The sequence below is a fragment of the Nicotiana tabacum genome, chromosome 9 (assembly GCF_000715075.1).
Source record: "Nicotiana tabacum cultivar K326 chromosome 9, ASM71507v2, whole genome shotgun sequence".
Taxonomy (NCBI): Eukaryota; Viridiplantae; Streptophyta; class Magnoliopsida; order Solanales; family Solanaceae; genus Nicotiana; species Nicotiana tabacum.
In genome coordinates, this window is record NC_134088.1 from 122479187 (window position 1) to 122497083 (window position 17897).

The 17897-nt window shown below is 39.3% G+C and overlaps 1 protein-coding gene across 1 annotated transcript; it reads left to right on the plus strand.

Annotated features, from left to right (window-relative positions):
• The first annotated feature begins 10371 nt into the window (after positions 1–10371).
• LOC107818904 (uncharacterized) lies at positions 10372–17897 on the plus strand. Its single transcript, XM_016644977.2, is given in 7 exon segments — positions 10372–10586; positions 10683–10825; positions 14711–15063; positions 16054–16150; positions 16233–16520; positions 16675–16836; positions 16839–17897. Coding segments are annotated over 7 exon segments (1992 nt in total). The 5' UTR covers positions 10372–10450; the 3' UTR covers positions 17652–17897.

Below are 17897 nucleotides of genomic sequence, written 5' to 3' on the forward strand. Positions count from 1 at the left end.
TGTTGCATTCATGGTTGGAGAGCGGGTCTTGCTCCGGGTTTCGCCTATGAAGGGCGTTATGAGATTCGGAAAGAAGGTCAAGCTTAGCCCAAGGTTCATTGGTCTTTTTGAGGTGTTGCGGCATGTTGGGGAGGTTGCTTGTGAGCTTGCCTTACCTCCCAGCCTAGCAGGAGTCCATCCGGTATTTCATGTTTTGATGCTTCGAAAGTATCACGGTGATCTGTCTCACGTATTGGATTTTAGCTCAGTCCAATTGGACAAGGATCTATCTTATGTTGAAGAGCCAGTGGCTATTTTAGACAGGAAAGTCAGAAAGCTAAGGTCAAAGAACATTGCTTCCGGGAAGGTTCAGTGGAGGGGACATCCGGTCGAGGAGGCAACATGGGAGACCGAGCAGGATATGCGCAGCCGTTATCCTCATCTTTTCACCACTTCTGGTATGTCTCTATGCTCGTTCAAGGACGAACGATTATTTTAAGAGGGGGATGATGTAACGACCCGGCCGGTGGTTTTAAGAGTTAGAGCCCGAACCCCTATTAACTGCTTTCCCAATATATATTTCTGCTATTATGACTTGCCGGAATGATTGGTTTTGAGTTTCGGAGTATTTTGGGACACTTAGTCCCTAAATGAGAGCTTAAGTCTTATAATTTGGACCGTAGTCGAAACTATGTGATGACGGTTCCAGAAGGAATTCCTTCAATTCCGTTAGCTTTGTTGGATGATTTTGGGCTTATGGGCGTGTCCGGAATGTGTATTGGGGGCCCGCAACTCATTTAGGCTTGAAATGGCAAAAGTCAAAATTTTGGAGTTTTGGACCGGTAGTGGAATTTTTGATATCGGGTTCGGAATCCGATTCCGGAAGTTGGAGCAGGTCCGTAGTGTTGAATATGACTTGTGTGCAAAATTTGGGGTCAATCGGACGTGGTTTGGTCTGTTTCGGCATCAGTTGTAGAATGTTGAAGTTTTAAGTTCTTAAGATTTGAATTGGAGGGTGATTCACGATTTTTAGCATTGTTTGATGTGATTTGAGGGCTCGACTAAGTTTGTATGGTGTTTTAGGATTGGTAGGTATGTTTGGTTGGGGTCTTGGTGGCCTCAGGCTGGTTTCGGATGCTCAACGGGTCATTTTTGGACTTAAGGAGTTGACAGCTTTTGCTGGTGTTCTGCTGCTCATTTCCTTCATCGTGATCGTGTGAGAAGGTTCGAGATCACGTAGAGTAATTAGGAGACCAACTGGGTTATCTCTTTGTATTCGCCAAGAATGGGACGCGATCGCGTAGGTTAGGCCGCGTTCGCGAATATGAAATAAGGCAATAGTGGAATTGGGCATTGTTCTTCGTGATCGCGTGAGGCCAGCCGCAATCGCGTAAGTCCGAGGAGATTTTTCATCGCGTTCACGTGGAGAGTTACGTCATCGCGTAGAGTTAATTTTTGGGGCAGCAAAGTTGTTCTTCGCGATCGCGAGGCTATTTCCGCGATCGCGATTAAGGAATCACTAGGCAGTGTTAAAGTCTCCAAAAATGGGGGTTTTGCCATTTGTATCAAAAACTTGAGTTGGGAGCTTGGATTTTGGATGGGGTATTGAGGGATTTTCAGAGATATCGATTGGGCAACAATTCTTAACTCCTTTATGGTTATATTCCACTAATCTATGGTTGATTTCATCATTTAATTTAGGATTTTGGGGTTGAAATTGGGAAAATTTTGGAAGAACTTCTTCAACAAAGATTTCGAGTTTTGAAAGGGGATTTGTGGTCGGATTTGAGTAATTTTTATATGGTTAGACTCGTGAGTGAATGGGTGTTCGTATTTTGTGAATTTTACTTGATTCCGAGACGTGGTTGATTATTAACTACTTGTTAAAGTGTTGATTTTATTAATTAGATGAGTCTATTATGGTTGTATTTATGATATGTAATTGCTTTTAACTAGATTTGAGGCATTCAGAGCCGGATATTCGTGGGAAAGGCATTGTGACCGATTGATTGAGCTTGGTTCGAAGTAAGTGGCTTTCCTAACTTTGTGGGAGGATACTCCCCGTAGGATTTGTATTGTTTATGATATATGAGCGTCGTGTACGTGAGGTGACGAGTACGTACACGGGCTAGTTGTGGAAAAACCCAATTTTCTTACTGAGCAGCAACTTGTTTTCCTTTTTATTTTGAGTTATACCATTTCTATGAGTATTAATCTATTTTCATTCATAATTGAGTTATTCCAATATGTGTAGCTATCCTGTTTAGTCTAATATAACATGTGTACTTGTCTTAACTACTTATGTGAACTCTGTGCAACATGCTTAGTGAATTTCCTGCTTTTTCCTTGACTGGTACTTAGTCTAAATCATAAGATTTCATGATGTAGTTGTATTTCTATTGTTTGCGCTGCATATTTACATTGGGACTACGGAACGGTATTCCAGGAGATCCCCATGTACTGCCTATTTACTTTCGGACTATGGAACAGTATTTTGGGAGATCCCCTTGTACTGCATATTTACTTTGGGACTATAGAACGGTATTCCGGGAGATGCCCCTGTACTGCACATTTACGTTTGGGACTACGAGACAGTATCTCAGGAGATCCCCTGTTGTTATCTATGTGTACTGAGTTGTTGTCTTCTATGATTTCATTCTTGTTAAATTTCAGTCTTTATTTTACTACGGTATTGCATTCTATCTTGTTTTATTATATATATATATACAAGTAGGGCCCTGACCTGGCCTCGTCACTACTCGACCGAGGTTAGACTTGGCACTTACTAGGTACCGATTGTGGTGTACTCATGCTACTCCATGTACATGTTTTTCGTGTGCAGATTCAGATGCTCCTTACTAGCCGCATTGTTAGTGAGCTGAGACACCTTTGGAGACTTCAAGGTATATTTGCCACGTCCGCAGACCTCGGAGTCCCCTTATACTCTTCTCAATGTCCATTATCTTCTGTATTTTTCTTTTGATAGACTCCGATGTATAGAGACACTAGATTTTTCCTTCTGTAGTTTGTGATTCACGATGTTCCGGGTTTTGGGATTTGCTGTGTATTTTTGAATGGTTAGTTGTTAAAATTATGTTTTCATTTCATTATTCCGCAAATGTTAGGCTTACCTAGTCGTAGAGACTAGGTGTCGTCACGACGTCATACGGAGGAGAAATTTGGGTCGTGACGGTTAGATCACGTGGTAGAGGAGATACATCAAAAGGGAGGGCAGAACCCTCCCGAGGTCGAGGCCGAAGACGAAGCAAGAGTAACCTACCACTAGCCATCCAGAGAGTGTTAAGAAAGAAGGCTACGGCCAACAGAGTCCCTGAATCATCAGACACCAGTGAGTATCTCCCGTCTAGGGAAGTTTCTGAGGGAAACTCTGACCAAGCCTCACCTAACACCCAAACTCAACAAGTCCCAGGTAGATTCTACTTAGTTGATGAATCATTTTCCGCTGCTAGTTCTTCTAATGGTTCGGAAGAGGGTAGCCATGATTCTGAGCCCTCTTTCTCACATGACCCAGCTGCACCAATCAATATTGATGATGATGACGTACCGGATGACGGTATAGGGGGAGACACTTAAATGGGTGGTCTTGAGAGGACAAAGAAAAGGGAGATGTGGGAAGATAGATTTGTTAGCTTCACTGCCTTCAACAGATTTAAAGAGTGGTGGCCCCAGAGATCGCTCACTCTTGAGCGACAATTCTTGATGAAGGATTTGGACAAGAACAACCCAAATATCCTCAGACAGTTCCAGGAGAGAAAATGATGGTAATGGTTCACCCAAAGCGCCCTCGATGCAAATGAGCACTTGGTTAAAGAATTTTATGCCAATGTGTCTCACATTAAGAAGGGTACCAAGGTGACAAAAGTGCAAAATCTGAAAATCCGATTCGAATCATGTGCTTTGAAATCTTACGTGGGATTTGAGGAAGTGGAGGCAGCCCAATACTTGGATAAGTTGGATATGGGTGAAGCAGCTCGCCCGTGGCTAGCTGAGATTTTGGCTATTCGAGGATCAACACCTCCGTGGCTCACATCAGGCGTTCCCATAGTCAGGGCCACCCTAAACTTTGAAGCTAAAGGGTGGCAGACTTTTGTGTACAGCCGCATTGACCCGTGCTTGAATGAGAACAACCTCCCACTTCCCCGGGAAGTCCTGATTGCTTCAATTATGGTTGGGCACCCAATCAATATGTGTGTTATAATGTCAACCAACATCACTTTGGTTGTCCTGAAGGATGAGAGATCCTACACCTACCCGAACTTTCTCACAAAGTACTTCAATGATCAAAATGTGGAGCCGAGGCAGTATGATACTAAAGTAAAGGCCAAGAAGCCTTTCTCATGGTACCACCTACAGGGTTCTGACAACCCGAAGTTCAAGGGTAAGACAACTACCTCCGCTGGCCAGTCTGAGGAGCCAAAGGTAGTAGTTACTGATTCAGCTGTTGAGCCTTCCTTAGATGTTATGCCTTCCACAGCAGTCGAACCTTCCACCGGGACAGCAGACATGCCACCATCTTCTTCTTCCAAACCATCAGCTTCATTATCAGTGCCAACTTAATCTACTTATCCACTAACTGTGCTGCGAGTCTCCCAAACATCGGCGAGTCTCAACAACTGGATGCAGGCAGCTACTTCAAAGCTGTCTAACATATCCAGTGTTGTTGCAGCACAGTCTTCTGCCCAGGCTGCACCACAGGTACCTCCATCAGTGGAGGAAACATTGAAGAAGATTTTGGACAACCAGAAGACCATTATGGAGACTCTAGTGGCACATGGGGATGTCATTGAGGAGTTGGGCAAGCATGTAAAGAAAATGCGGAAGTCTCAAGCTTTGAAGAAGTTGGTGGATTAGTTTACAACAGTAGTTACCAAGATTGCAACGGCCGGAGATCTACCACTGGACCTACTTATGGAGTGAGTCCCTTCAGCACTACCAGTACCAGAGGCATCGCATATAGCAGCCGGCCAGTCTGAGGAGCCGGTTGCGACTGCCCACACTACTGAGGAGATGATCCAGATGCTCAGCAACCCTATTGTCCCTCAACTATGTGATGATGAGATACATCTAGAGGAGACCGAGGGTGTTGAGGATGCCATGCAGACTGAGACCACATATGGAGTTCTCTTAACTCTCTACCCCTTCTTGTTCTTATTTTTGATAAGCATTAGGGACAATGCTCACTTTTATTCGGGGGGGTTTGTCTATTTTGATTAATTTGACATTGACATTTGGTGTGTAATAACTCTTATACTATTTTTTCTTTCATCATTATTTTCTCTTTGGTTATTTATATATTCTTCCCTTTACCTTAATGTTTATATTGATTTTTCCCTCAGTTTGTATATTCGTTTGTCTTACTTTCCGTAGTTTAGCTTCTTTAGTTTGTCTTTCTTAGTAGTATAACTTCTTTTTGATTTGTTAGCTTCTTTTATACGTTTGAGTAAACAATAAACCTTTGGTTTTCTTAATGCCACGGTTCTTTCTAAAGGTGGATTTTGTGTGAACCGGGTAGCTCTTCCCAGCAATAGATGGCGTGACAACCTTCTTAAGGGATTGAGTCCGTTCTCTTTTATGTTTAGGCAAAATAGTAGCTCTAGTAGTAATGAATAAAAGGGTCTCTTACATGATTCACTTGGTACCAACACATTTACCCACGACCTTATGGTTAAAAATAGGTTGTTGGTAGAAATTAACTCTACTTGTGACCTTTTGACTCTTGTGTTGACTTATGCAGTCATCGAGTAGTTCAGTCGAGCCATTTGTGATTCTCAATCTCAACTAGGGTTATTGTGGGCCCTCGACTCCGTTCTCTTTAGCAATCCAGCAACGTGAAAGGTGAGGTATTAAATTGCAAGTCCAAGTTCTCGTGCTAATAGTCTAGAACTTGCCCCGAATATTTTTCTAGGCAAAATTCTAAGTGTAGCTTAGCTCGAGAAATGATTGTAGGCTCTCCTTGGTCCAATTTAAAATTTGAAATCTTCCATATCCTACCAATGTTATATCCCTAGTCAGTCCATTTGAGCCTAAGCCTTTTTTTCTTTTAATAACTACGTTACAAGCCTTTATCCATTTTGTAATGACCCTCTTTTGGCACCCCGATCTTTCCATAGCATTCTTAAGAAACAATCGGCAAAAACATAAGTTTGGGGCGAGAGACGAGGAGTTTGGAAGTGATAAAAGGTACACATAAAAGAAAGAAAGAGCAAAAAGAAAAATGCCAAAAGACAGTGAATAAGGTAGAAAGTTGAAGGGATTCAAAGAAAACAATGATGATAGAGAGTAAATAGAGTGTCATGATCGAGAAAGAGTGACATTACGTCTCTCTAGTTCCCCCGAGGAGAAAGAAAATGACTCAAAGAGTCGAAAAAGTATGAGCCGAAGAGAGAAAATGGAGTGCTTAAGGAAAAATGAAACCATTCTATTCCAACAAATCCTACCTTGGTCCAAAAGCCTTCATTACATCCTGCAAAAGCCCTGCATGATTTCAGGTAGAGTGAGCTTACATTAGTGGTGATTTACATGAGGGGAAAACTTATGGTACTTAGAGCCGGACTTGTGACATTCTTTTGAGAGAGATGAGCGCACTTTTCGCAATCCTTGATTCGAGTGTTACATTCTAGAATGTGATTTGCTAATGGAGAGTAGAGGAGGAGGAGTTTGGGATCCAAAATAACCTACGTGAAAGAGCGAGCGCCCTTGATGAATAGAGTCAACTCTTGATGCTCTAGTGTCGCATTAGAACTATGGTACTCAAAAAGTCAAATAATTGCGTTGTTGATAATTCATATGTGTTATGGGTAATTGTTGGTCCCAATTGATGTGTGATTGTTTCACCTTAGGCCAGCTGAAATATCTTTTTTTCTAGTGGAGGTGGGAATTGCCTTATTTGCTTGAGGACAAGCAAGAGCTTAAGTTAGGGGGAGTTGATAAGTAGGGATTTTGACCGCTTATTTGCTCTCTTTTACTTGTGTTTTAGCTCAATAAATGCTTAAAGGGATTCCCGAAAACTAATAAAATATGCTTTTGTACAGGAACATTGAAAAACGAGCCAACGAAGTCAAAATCAACTCATAAAGGAGTTAAAAGTGGATAAGGACCAAAACAAGGCAAAATGCCCACAATGCGAACTGCACAATACTGAGTGTGACCGCAAAACAAAGGAAGAGCCATGTCAGTTCTTCTTCAGAGTATGCGAACCGCACAAATATTGTACGGCCGCAGAAGAGGAGATTCAGAGAGATGGTTTTGGGCAAGCTGAAGGAGTGCAGACCGTACCATAATTGTGTAACCGCACTCAATATTATGCGGTCCGCAGAAGACAAAGATCAGAGAGATGGGACTTCAAGTTCAAGAAGAAATGCGGACCACACCATTTTTGTGCAACTGCATAATCAAGAGTGCGACCGCACTCATTTTTATGCGGTCCGCATAAGTCTCACACAGCCAGAGCCAAGCAAGAGTGCGGACGCACTCACAAATGTGCGGTTCGCAGTAGTTGAAGGAGTGCGGCTGCAATCCAGAATTGTGCGACCGCAGGACTGGAACTTGTCAAGCCAAGTCTCATTGTGCGGACCGCACACATAATTATGCGGTTGCGTACAACCTCTGCATGGGCATTTTTGTCACATATTTTCAGCTTAGTATAAATATAACTTTTTGTCATTTTTAGGGTAAGTTTTATTTTGGAGAGAGCACCTGAGTCATTTTCCTTTACTGTTTTAAGTAATATTGTACTAGATTAGCTTCTAAACATTAGATTTTCTTTTTCTAATTAATTATTATGTATTTTATCTTAATTTCTTCTTGTATTTCTTCGTTTTTCATGAGTAGCTAAATTTTTAGTTAGGGTTGTGGCCCAACCCTAGTGTGGATACTTAATGGGTGTTTGATTTAGTAATTGTTTGTGATTGGGTTAATGATATTTAGCCTAGTTCTTGCTTGAATTCAAGAATTAATGGTTGCAAATATTGATTCATGCCTGACTTAGTCTCTACTTGAGAAAGAGAGACTAAGTCTAGAAAAACTTGGCTAACAAGAAATTGGGGTGAACTCAATAAATTGATAGCCCAATTAAAGGGTTGAATCTAGAGATAGTAAGACCCGACTTGAGCAGTTATCACTTGTTTTGTGCAATACCCATTTGGACTTGAGAAAGTCAAATTGGGAAAACCCACTCAAACTACCGAGAGGTATAGAGTGGGTAATTGCGTGTGATTGCTATATTACAACCCTTACCAATCAGGCTTGTCCTAGAGTTTTCAACCCATTAGGTAACCACCTCTGTGGAAGTCACGACCCTAGATCTTTTATCATTTGAAAAACAACCAAAACCAAAAATATTATTTTCTAGTTTTATAATTGCAATAAATAGTTTAAAGTAGAAGTAGAAACAACAAATAATAATGTGAAAGTATAATCTAAGGCATATTGTACAATTACACTAAATATATACCTAATCCCAATTCTAACTCCCTGAGGATTCGACCCCGACTTGCGTTGGATTTTATTATTGCTTCGACTGCCTTACTACCTATATTTGTGGTGTGAGTTTGGCCGACATCAATGTGGTACAATATTTTTTGTTTTTTCTCTTTATGCGTGTGTATTGGTATCATATGGTAGTTGAAATATTTTTTTATTGTTTTAGCTGTATTTTAAAGTGAATTCTATTATGAAATATTTTATATGATCATATTTTGCTGTGTTGGATTTTCTTGTACCTATGGACATAGATTTTGTGTATTATGTAATAGTTTTTATAGTTATATGCAGTTGTTGGAACGACCCCGTACAAATATATACCCTATTAGTATAGCTATATACTACTCCACTCGTTTCAATTTATGTGAACCCATTTGACTGGGTACGAAATTTAAGAAAAGAGAGAGGACTTTTGAACTTGTGGTGTAAATTGAGGCACATATATTTTGTGTGGCTATAAATCATTGCATAAAGGTATGTTTTCAAATAAGGCAAAAGGTCATTCTTTTTTGCACAGACTAAAAAGGAAATAAGTTCACATAAATTGAAACAGAGGGAGTATATTGGTAGCATATGCTAGTTGAATCATTTTTGGTTGCATTAGCTGGATTTAATTGGTACACTATTTGATTTTCTTTTAATAATAGTAATATAGTACAATATCTTGAATTACTTTATTATATTAATATGTAGTACACTATATTTTTATTTTTTCTTTATGCATGTGTGTTATGTAATAGTAGTATAGTCATACAGTTGACGGGAATTAACAAGTAAAACTGTATACTATGTTGGTATAGTTATATGCCATATTGGTATCATATTGTAGTTTGAACATTTTTATGGTTGTTTTAGATGCATTTTAAGTGAATTCTATCCTGAAATTATTTATATGACCATGATTTGCAGTGCTGGAATTTTTTTGTGCCGATGGACATTGAATTTGTGTATTATGTAATAGTTTTTATAGTAATAGGCAGTTGTTGGAACGACCTCATACAACTATATACCCTGTTAGTAAACAGAATGAGCAAGTTGGTTTGCGAATATTTAGTGCATGCGAGCATGTAATTTTCTCATACTTTTATTGCATCCTTTAATATTTTGGTACAATAGTATAGTTGCATATAGTTGTAGCAATATTCTAGAGCAATCATATACTCTGTTGATATACATGTATACCATACTGGTATCGTTTTGCACTACAAGACTTTTTTGCTACTTATACTTTTATTGCATTTTCCAATTATTTAGTATCATTTTTTCTTATTGTATAAAAACAAGAATAATAAAAATAGTGAAAACAGTAAATGAAATTAGATTATGAAGAGAAAAAGAATATTAAAAAAGAAGATAAATGAGTTAAATGGAATTATAAAAAGAACAAGAAATAAAGAAAATAAATAAATAAAAATTAAAAATAAATGAGTCAAAATTAAATGTGAAATAAGTTATGGTATAAATAACAATAATACGATTTGAAAAAAAATAAATGAATAGAAAAAGAGAAAAGGAAAAAAAAATAAGAAGAAAACGAGAAAAAAGAAAAGGAGAAAAGAAAGAAATAAAGGAAAAAAGAAAATAAGCATAGAAATAAAAAAGATTTGGAGAAAAAAGAGAAAATTCCCCACAAAAACTACTATAGGTAGGAAATATAATTAGTTTGATGGGTAAAAAAATAAATGGGTAGGTAAGGATAAATAGTTTTATTTTTGTGGGTAACTGTATCATGCACCCTTAATTTAAAACAAAGAGTTATGCACTGGTACTTGGATTGGATCCAAGAAGCAGGCGTGCAGCCCAACAGCCCACTGGTACTTAGATTTGGGCCCAAAAATAGACCCAAATAAATACCCGAGCTAGGCCCAAATTAGATTATCCAGTCAGCAAACCCTCCTCAATTCTGACTTCCCATTTCTGCATTCTCAAAAACAGTCGTAGAAGGAGAAGATCTCGAATCGCTTCGCAAATGGCTCCGAAGCCCAAAGAGAAACCAAAGGCATCAGCTGCAACCGCAGCTATATCCGTCGAAGATCTCTTCACTTCGCTCAATCGCCACATCCAACGATCCGAATATGAACAAGCCGTCAAAGTTTCTGATCAAAGTCAGTTCAATTTGAATTTCCATCCAAAATAGCATTTATTGAATTTTTTTAATGAGATTTATTGTTTAATTTTTTTTAATGACTTTTTGTTTGAAGTTATTGCGGCTGCGCCTGGAGATGAGGACGCGATACGGTGTAAAGTGGTGGCGTTAGTGAAAGGAGATTGTATCGAAGAAGCATTGGCTGCTATTAAGGAGTTTAGCAAAAAGGCTTCTTCTGTTGATCTTAGCTTCTTTAAGGTAATTCATGTTTTGAACTGATTGGGTGTATATATATATATATTGATTGCAATTGGGTATTTCGCGCACATATATGTGTGGGCTTAGGTTTTGCTTTGATATTATAACAATAACAACAACAAACCCAGTGAGTTCCACGAGTGAGTGGGGTATGAGTAGCGCAGTGTGTACGCAGACCTTACACCTATGCTGGGAGGGCAGTGAATTTGTTTCCAATAGACCATCGATTAAAGATGTAACAAGTGCTAATAACAATAAGATATTAAGAAAACCGAAGCGAAAGTACACAATCGAACAGTAGGTAGTACCAGCAATAATAAAGAGATACCATGGGAGAGGCAGTGTGTACGCATAGATACCAGTAGGTAGTGTGTACGCAGAGTTTACTCCTACCCTGGGAAGTCAGAGAGAGGTTGTTTCCAATAGACTATCGATTAAAGAGGAAGCAAGGCACCCAGGGGTGTGGCCTAGTGGTCAATGAAGTGGGTGAGAACCAGGTTCAAATCCCAGCGGAGGCAAATACTAGGTGATTTCTTCCCATCTATCCAAGCCTTGGTGGATAGAGTTACCTGGTACCTGTTGCTGGTGGGAGGTGGGAGTTATCCCGTGAAATTAGTCGAGGTGCGCGCAAGCTAGCCCGGACACTACGGTTATCCAAAAAAAAAAAAAGGCAGCAAGTGCTAATAACAATAAAATATTAAGAAAAGCGAAGCGAAAGAACACAATCAAACAGTAGGTAGTACCAGCAATAATAAAGAGATACCATGCTAACACTAATACCACCGATCTGAGAAAGAAAAAGGGAAACGCTCGACTACCTACTAACTTTCCACCCTATTCTCGACCTCCACACCCTCCGATAAAAGGTCATATCCTTGGTAAGCTCTGGCCGCACCATGTCCTGCCTAATCACCTCTCCCTAGTACTTCTTTGCCCACCTCTATCCCTTATTATACCCACCAAGGCCAACTTCTCACACTTCCTAATTGGGGCATCTGTGCTTCTCCTCTTCACATGCCTGAACTATCTCAGCTTCGGCTCTCGCATCTTATCCTCCTAATTTTTCCCACATTATTATCACACTAGACATCGGAAGTGAGCCTCCATTACATCCACCCTGCTCCAATACGACGTATGATATGCTCATCAATCTTCCCATTTTTCTGTATTACTGATCCAAGATACGTGAAATTATCTCCTTGGGGATGACTTGTGCATCAAGCCTCACATCCATGTCTGCTTCCTGGGTTACGTTGCTGAACTTACACTGCAAGTTTTCTGTCTTCGTCCTGACCTTAAACCTTTAGACTCTAGGGTCTGCGCCAAATCTCTAGCCTCTCGTTAACACCACCTCGCGTCTCATCAATCAGAACTATGTCATTTGCAAATAACATACACCATGCCACCTCACCTTGAATGTGTTGCGTCAGTGCGTCCATCGCCAAGGAAAACAAAAACGGATTAAGAGTTGATCCCCATCGCCAAGGTTTTGCTTTGACATTGAATTTGGAAAATGGAGCTTAGCCGTATTTGGTATGACAGAAAAAGTTTCAAAAATGGTCTTTAAATATAATACTGAGCATTTTAACAAACGATGATTGTTAGATTTACCGGATACTGTTAAGAAAAAAAGATTTGACCAGAAACACCAGCAAGTCCCGTCAAAATCCCTAAAAAGTGCGACAGGAGAAACTGCACTAGACACCAGAAATGGACCTCCGTGAAAAGTTGCACCAGACTCCAGAAATAAACCAAAAATAGCATAAACTGCAAAAATTGAACTTCCAAATGTGTGTTCCCATTAAATCCTTTTTATTTGACATTTCCGGTTTAATTTAACAATAAGAGTTTGTTAAATATCTGGTGGAGACAAAAATTTCTCACTTTTCGCAAACTTAAAGGACCAAAACTACTCAGGTGTATATTTATACTTTGAATCTACCCCAAAATGCAAGGGATCATTTTTGTCATTTTCCTGAAAGAAGTTTCTTTCTGGTGTTTGGTACTGAAGAAACCATTTTCCATTAAAAGAGGGAAAATGAGCTCTCTCCTTTATGGGCCGAACTCGGAAGTCATTTTACTTTGCAATAATCTCAACTCTTACTTCCTATCACTTGCTCCAACCAACACTTTAACATTTATTATAGATCTTTAATACTAATAATTTCATCAAAACACTATTCTGTTTGCTGGTGTTATTATCAATCTTTAAGAAAAGATAAGAGAAGAAAGAGAAGAAGATACAAAATATGTTGTTAGGCTAGTTAGAATACTCTTACCAAAGGTTGATTTCCAGCTTTTTAGAGGTAGCGATCTTTTCATCCAGTAGTCTCGTATTGAATATCTGAATGATATGATTACAACTGAAACATCTTTATGTCTTCCTCCCAAGGGTAATTCTCGTTAAGAAGTAGGAATCTGACTGACTTATAATGATAAATATGAACAGTCATCAATTCCTGATCTTTTCTACAGGGGATAGTTATACCATTTCATAAGCTTCTTTTCCGGGTCAAATTAGCTTCGATCGTACCAGAACCCCTCATGCAAAAAGTTTTACACATATTTGCTTTATATTTACTGCATATCTCCTCTATCTTTAGAAGGTACGGGTAAGGTTTGCGTACACACTACCCTCCATAGACCTAGTGTTGTAAATAGCGCTTGCCTCAACGCTGATAGCATGAGGCGTAGCGATGCAAGCCTCCATCGCTTTTCTGCTGTGTTGCGTTGCGTTTTACAAATAGCGCTCGCCTCTGCCTGTGTAGCGAGAGGCGACTGTAGCGTCGCTTTTTTAAAAAAAACAGCGCAGGGATTAAAGAAAACGACTCGCGATTAGGGCTTTGAGCTTTCAGACATTTCCTTCTTCTTCACGCTTCAAACAGCAGAGCAGCCACATCGATTTCTTTCTCCAGCCATAGCCACAGTGGTCGACCCAGCCACATCTCGAGTTTCTGCCATTTTCTTCTTCATCCAATTCGACCCAGGTATGCTTCTCTTCTTCTTCGAGTTTCCTTTTTTTTTTTTCTTCTTGGACTTCCTTCCTTCCTTCCTTTCTTTCTTTCTTTCTTTCTTTCTTCCTTCCTTTTTCTTCTCCTTCTCTTCTTTTTTTTTCTGGCTCTGTTTTTGATCGAGCAGCAGTTAACAGAACAGAGTCTGTTTTTGCTATGTTTTTTCTTCCTTATTCTTCTTCTTCTTCTTCTTCTTCTTCTTCTTCTTCTTCTTCTTCTTCTTCTTCTTCTTCTTTTCTTTTGCTCTGCTTTTTATCGAGCAGCACCCTATATTTGCTTTGTTCTGACTTATGTCTTTCTTTTTGTTCTTCAGTTCTTCTTCTCTTCTTCTTTCTTTTTTTGCTCTGTTTTTTGTTTTTCAATTCCTTCACAGCTTCACTTTGGGCAGAGGCAGAGAGCTTTATTTCAAACCTGAAGAAGAATGGATGTTGCTTGTTTTAGTTTATGAATCTACTATGACTATGTATTGAGTTTTTAATTTTTGAATTGATATATTTATTAATATATTATTGATGTTGAGTTTTTAGTTAGTATTTTTTGTATAAATTGTCGCTTCACATCAAAAAGGCGAGCGCTTCGCTTCTCGCCTCAATTTTTTATATATAGAATATTTTATTTTTTTGTATAAATTGTCGCTTCACAGCAAAAAGGCAAGCGCTTCGCTTCTCGCCTCTCGCCTCAGTGAAGCGGGCCCTCATCGCTATTTGTCGCCGCATGCTATTCAAAACACTGCATAGACCCCATATATAAGATTACACTGGGTTCATTGTTGTTACTGCATAGGTCCTCTACTTGATGAAAAGAAAAATAAGTTCCTTTCTCTTCAATTTTGGATTTTGTTTCTCTGATTAACATTTTCCGTTTTCCTTGTAAGGCGTATTGCTTATACCGGCAAAATAAACTGGATGAGGCTTTAGAGTCTTTGAAGGGACATGAAGGAAGTAATGAATCTATGCTATTAGAATCTCAGATTCTATATCGTTTAGGAAAGATGGGTGCCTCGGTAGATATTTATCAAAATCTCCAGAAGTCCAAGATAGACTCCTTGGAGATAAATCTTGTTGCTGGTCTGGTTTCTGCTGGAAAGGCTTCCGAAGTGCAGGGAACCTTGGATTCGCTGAGAGTTAAAGCCACTAGCAGTTTCGAATTGGCTTACAACACTGCCTGCTCTTTAATTGAAAGGGAGAAATACAAAGATGCAGAACAACTGTTATTGTCAGCTCGAAGGTAAGTTTGAGACTAGCTTCTAATAGCTTATAAATGCACCTTGAAAGAATTAGATTCAGTTAGGCCCTGAAATGCTTTATTTGTAAGACGTTTATCTATTTTCTCAACACTTGATACACAATTTATGACTAGTAAAAAAGCATCAGAAACTTCCTCACTTGGGAGGTTATTTTGGAGCGTTTAAGTTGGTAGCAAGATGTACTTTAGTTATTGATATATTTTTGTCACTGTGAACTTCTGGAGAATCTTAAAAAGTATTTTTGTATTTTCTTATTTGGGTTAAACTTTTTGTTGGTTTGTTAACCTCTTAGAAATGATAGACTCACAATTCAGAACTAGTCTAATAGAATAAACATGCCATTACAGGTAAAGTGCTTGTACCTTGGGAGTTAAAATGTCTATAAAGCTTCTATATCTTCTTATTTTTTCTACTGTACTTTTTATTAGTAATCAAAGAAGTGCTTTACCTATTCCAATTTCCAGGATCATGCAAATGATGCTTTCATATCAGGAACCTTTTCTTTTGGTTCAAATTTTTACTTGCCTTTTCTTTCAAGTTATGTCTTTTTTTGAGGGGATGGGGGTAGAGCTTTAAATAGGGGGATTACCATATCAGGTTGTAAATTTTAAGTTGTGTTTTGTAGGATGATTTCCTATCTATATCTTGTATACAATTGTAATGTGGTTTATTATTTGTTGCCAAAGATCCTAGGGCAACTTGAATATTTGTGAGATGTGACAAGGGATAAACTGCATTCTGGTCTATTCGTAAAATGAAATTTTGTCTTCCTTCGTCCATTTAAGGTTTACTTCAATTGTTAGACCTGTTTTTTGGAAGAAGTTGTTGGTTATGCACTTTTTGAAGTCTCAAATCAAATGTGGTAAAACATTTGCACTTCTTTGCCAGTCTCTGCGAAACTTAATTTCTGCATGAATGAAATGAAAATATAACTAAAGATGAATATCTTATTTTGGACATTGAAATTACAGAATTGGTCAGGAAACACTAATGGAAGAGAATTTTGCTGATGATGATGTTGAAATTGAATTGGCACCTATAGCTGTTCAAATTGCATATGTACAACAGGTAAATTATTAACATGAGTTTGACTAGTCTTCTTTTCCTTCGATAAGTTGCAATTATACAAATTTCCTTTTCTCTCCTCCAGATTCTAGGGAACACCCAAGAGGCTGTTGCAGCTTATACTGATCTTGTCAAAAGAAATTTGGCTGACGATCCTTCACTTGTGGTGGCAGTAAATAATCTCATTGCTTTAAAGGGTCCTAAAGACATCTCTGATGGCCTAAGGAAACTTGATAAGCTAATAGAGAAAAGTGATGGACCTGAGAAGTTCCAGCTTGCTCGTGGACTGGACTTGAAGCTATCGCAGAAGCAAAGGGAAGCAATATACACCAATAGGGCGCTGCTTCTTCTTCATTCTAATAAGATGGATCAGGTATATTCTCTGAGATGTTGCATCTGTTCACGATGGTTCTCCTTTTATCATTTGATGCATTAAAAACAAGGTAACAGGGGATGGACACCTAACTGCTACTGTTTATTCTCACATTCTTTTTCGTATGTTTAATTTTGTCATGTGATTGTGACAGGCTAGAGAACTTGTTGGTGCTCTACCTGGGATATTCCCTGGTAGTTTGATGCCTGTACTTCTTCAAGCTGCTGTACATGTGAGAGAGAACAAGGCTGCTAAAGCTGAAGAAATACTTGGACAGTATGCAGATAAGTTTCCTGACAAGTCCAAGGTTATCCTATGCTTGCAAGGGCTCAGGTTGCTGCAGCTGCTGGCCACCCACAGATTGCAGCCGATTCCTTGGCGAATATACCCGACATTCAACACAAACCTGCAACTGTTGCTACCCTTGTTTCTCTCAAGGAAAGGGCTGGAGATATTGATGGTGCTGATGCTGTGTTTGACTCCGCAATCAGGTGGTGGTCAAATGCCATGACCGAAGACAATAAGCTCAATATCATCATGCAGGAGGCTGCTGCTTTCAAGCTCAGGCATGGAAGGAAGGAGGAGGCAGCACGGCTGTACGAGGAGCTAGTAAAAAGCCATGGAAGTATTGAGGCTTTAGTTGGATTGATCCAGACTGCTGCCCATGGAGATGTTGAGAAAGCAGAAGTCTACGAGAAGAAGCTAAAACCACTACCTGGTTTGAAAGCAATAGATGTGGACAGTTTGGAGAAGACTTCTGGTGCCAAGCATGCGGAGAAAGGTCCAGCAGTTGGTGTCACTGAAACATATGAAGCAAAGAACAAGGATAAGGCGAAGAAAAAGAGGAAGAGAAAGCCAAAATATCCAAAAGGATTTGACCCGGCCAATCCAGGACCTCCACCTGATCCAGAAAGGTGGCTTCCCAAGAGGGAGAGGTCTAGCTATAGACCAAAGAGAAAGGATAAGAGAGCAGCTCAAATTAGAGGTTCTCAGGGTGCAGTGGCTAAAGAGGCAGCGAGCAGTAGTGATACGAAATCAAACCAGCCAGCTAATCCAAAAGGAGCCTCTCAAAATGCAGGAACCGAGCAGCCTAAGGCTTCATCCAAATCAAGGAAGAAATCGAGGAAGTAATCGGGCCGATAACCAATGTTTTTTGTTATGCTTCTGTGGATTCTTTTAGCATTTCTGTTGTACAACATAAGTTAGTCTCGGCCTTGAAAATTTTACATGGAAGAGTTTAAGGTGTCCATTTATCTATTGTTAGCTTTTTATACTTTTTCATGCTTAAGATTGTAGGGGAAGCATTGATGTTTGCACTTCAATTTTCCTTAATTAAATTGTGAAAGGCCCCAGTTACTGGTTTCTGTAGGTCTGAAC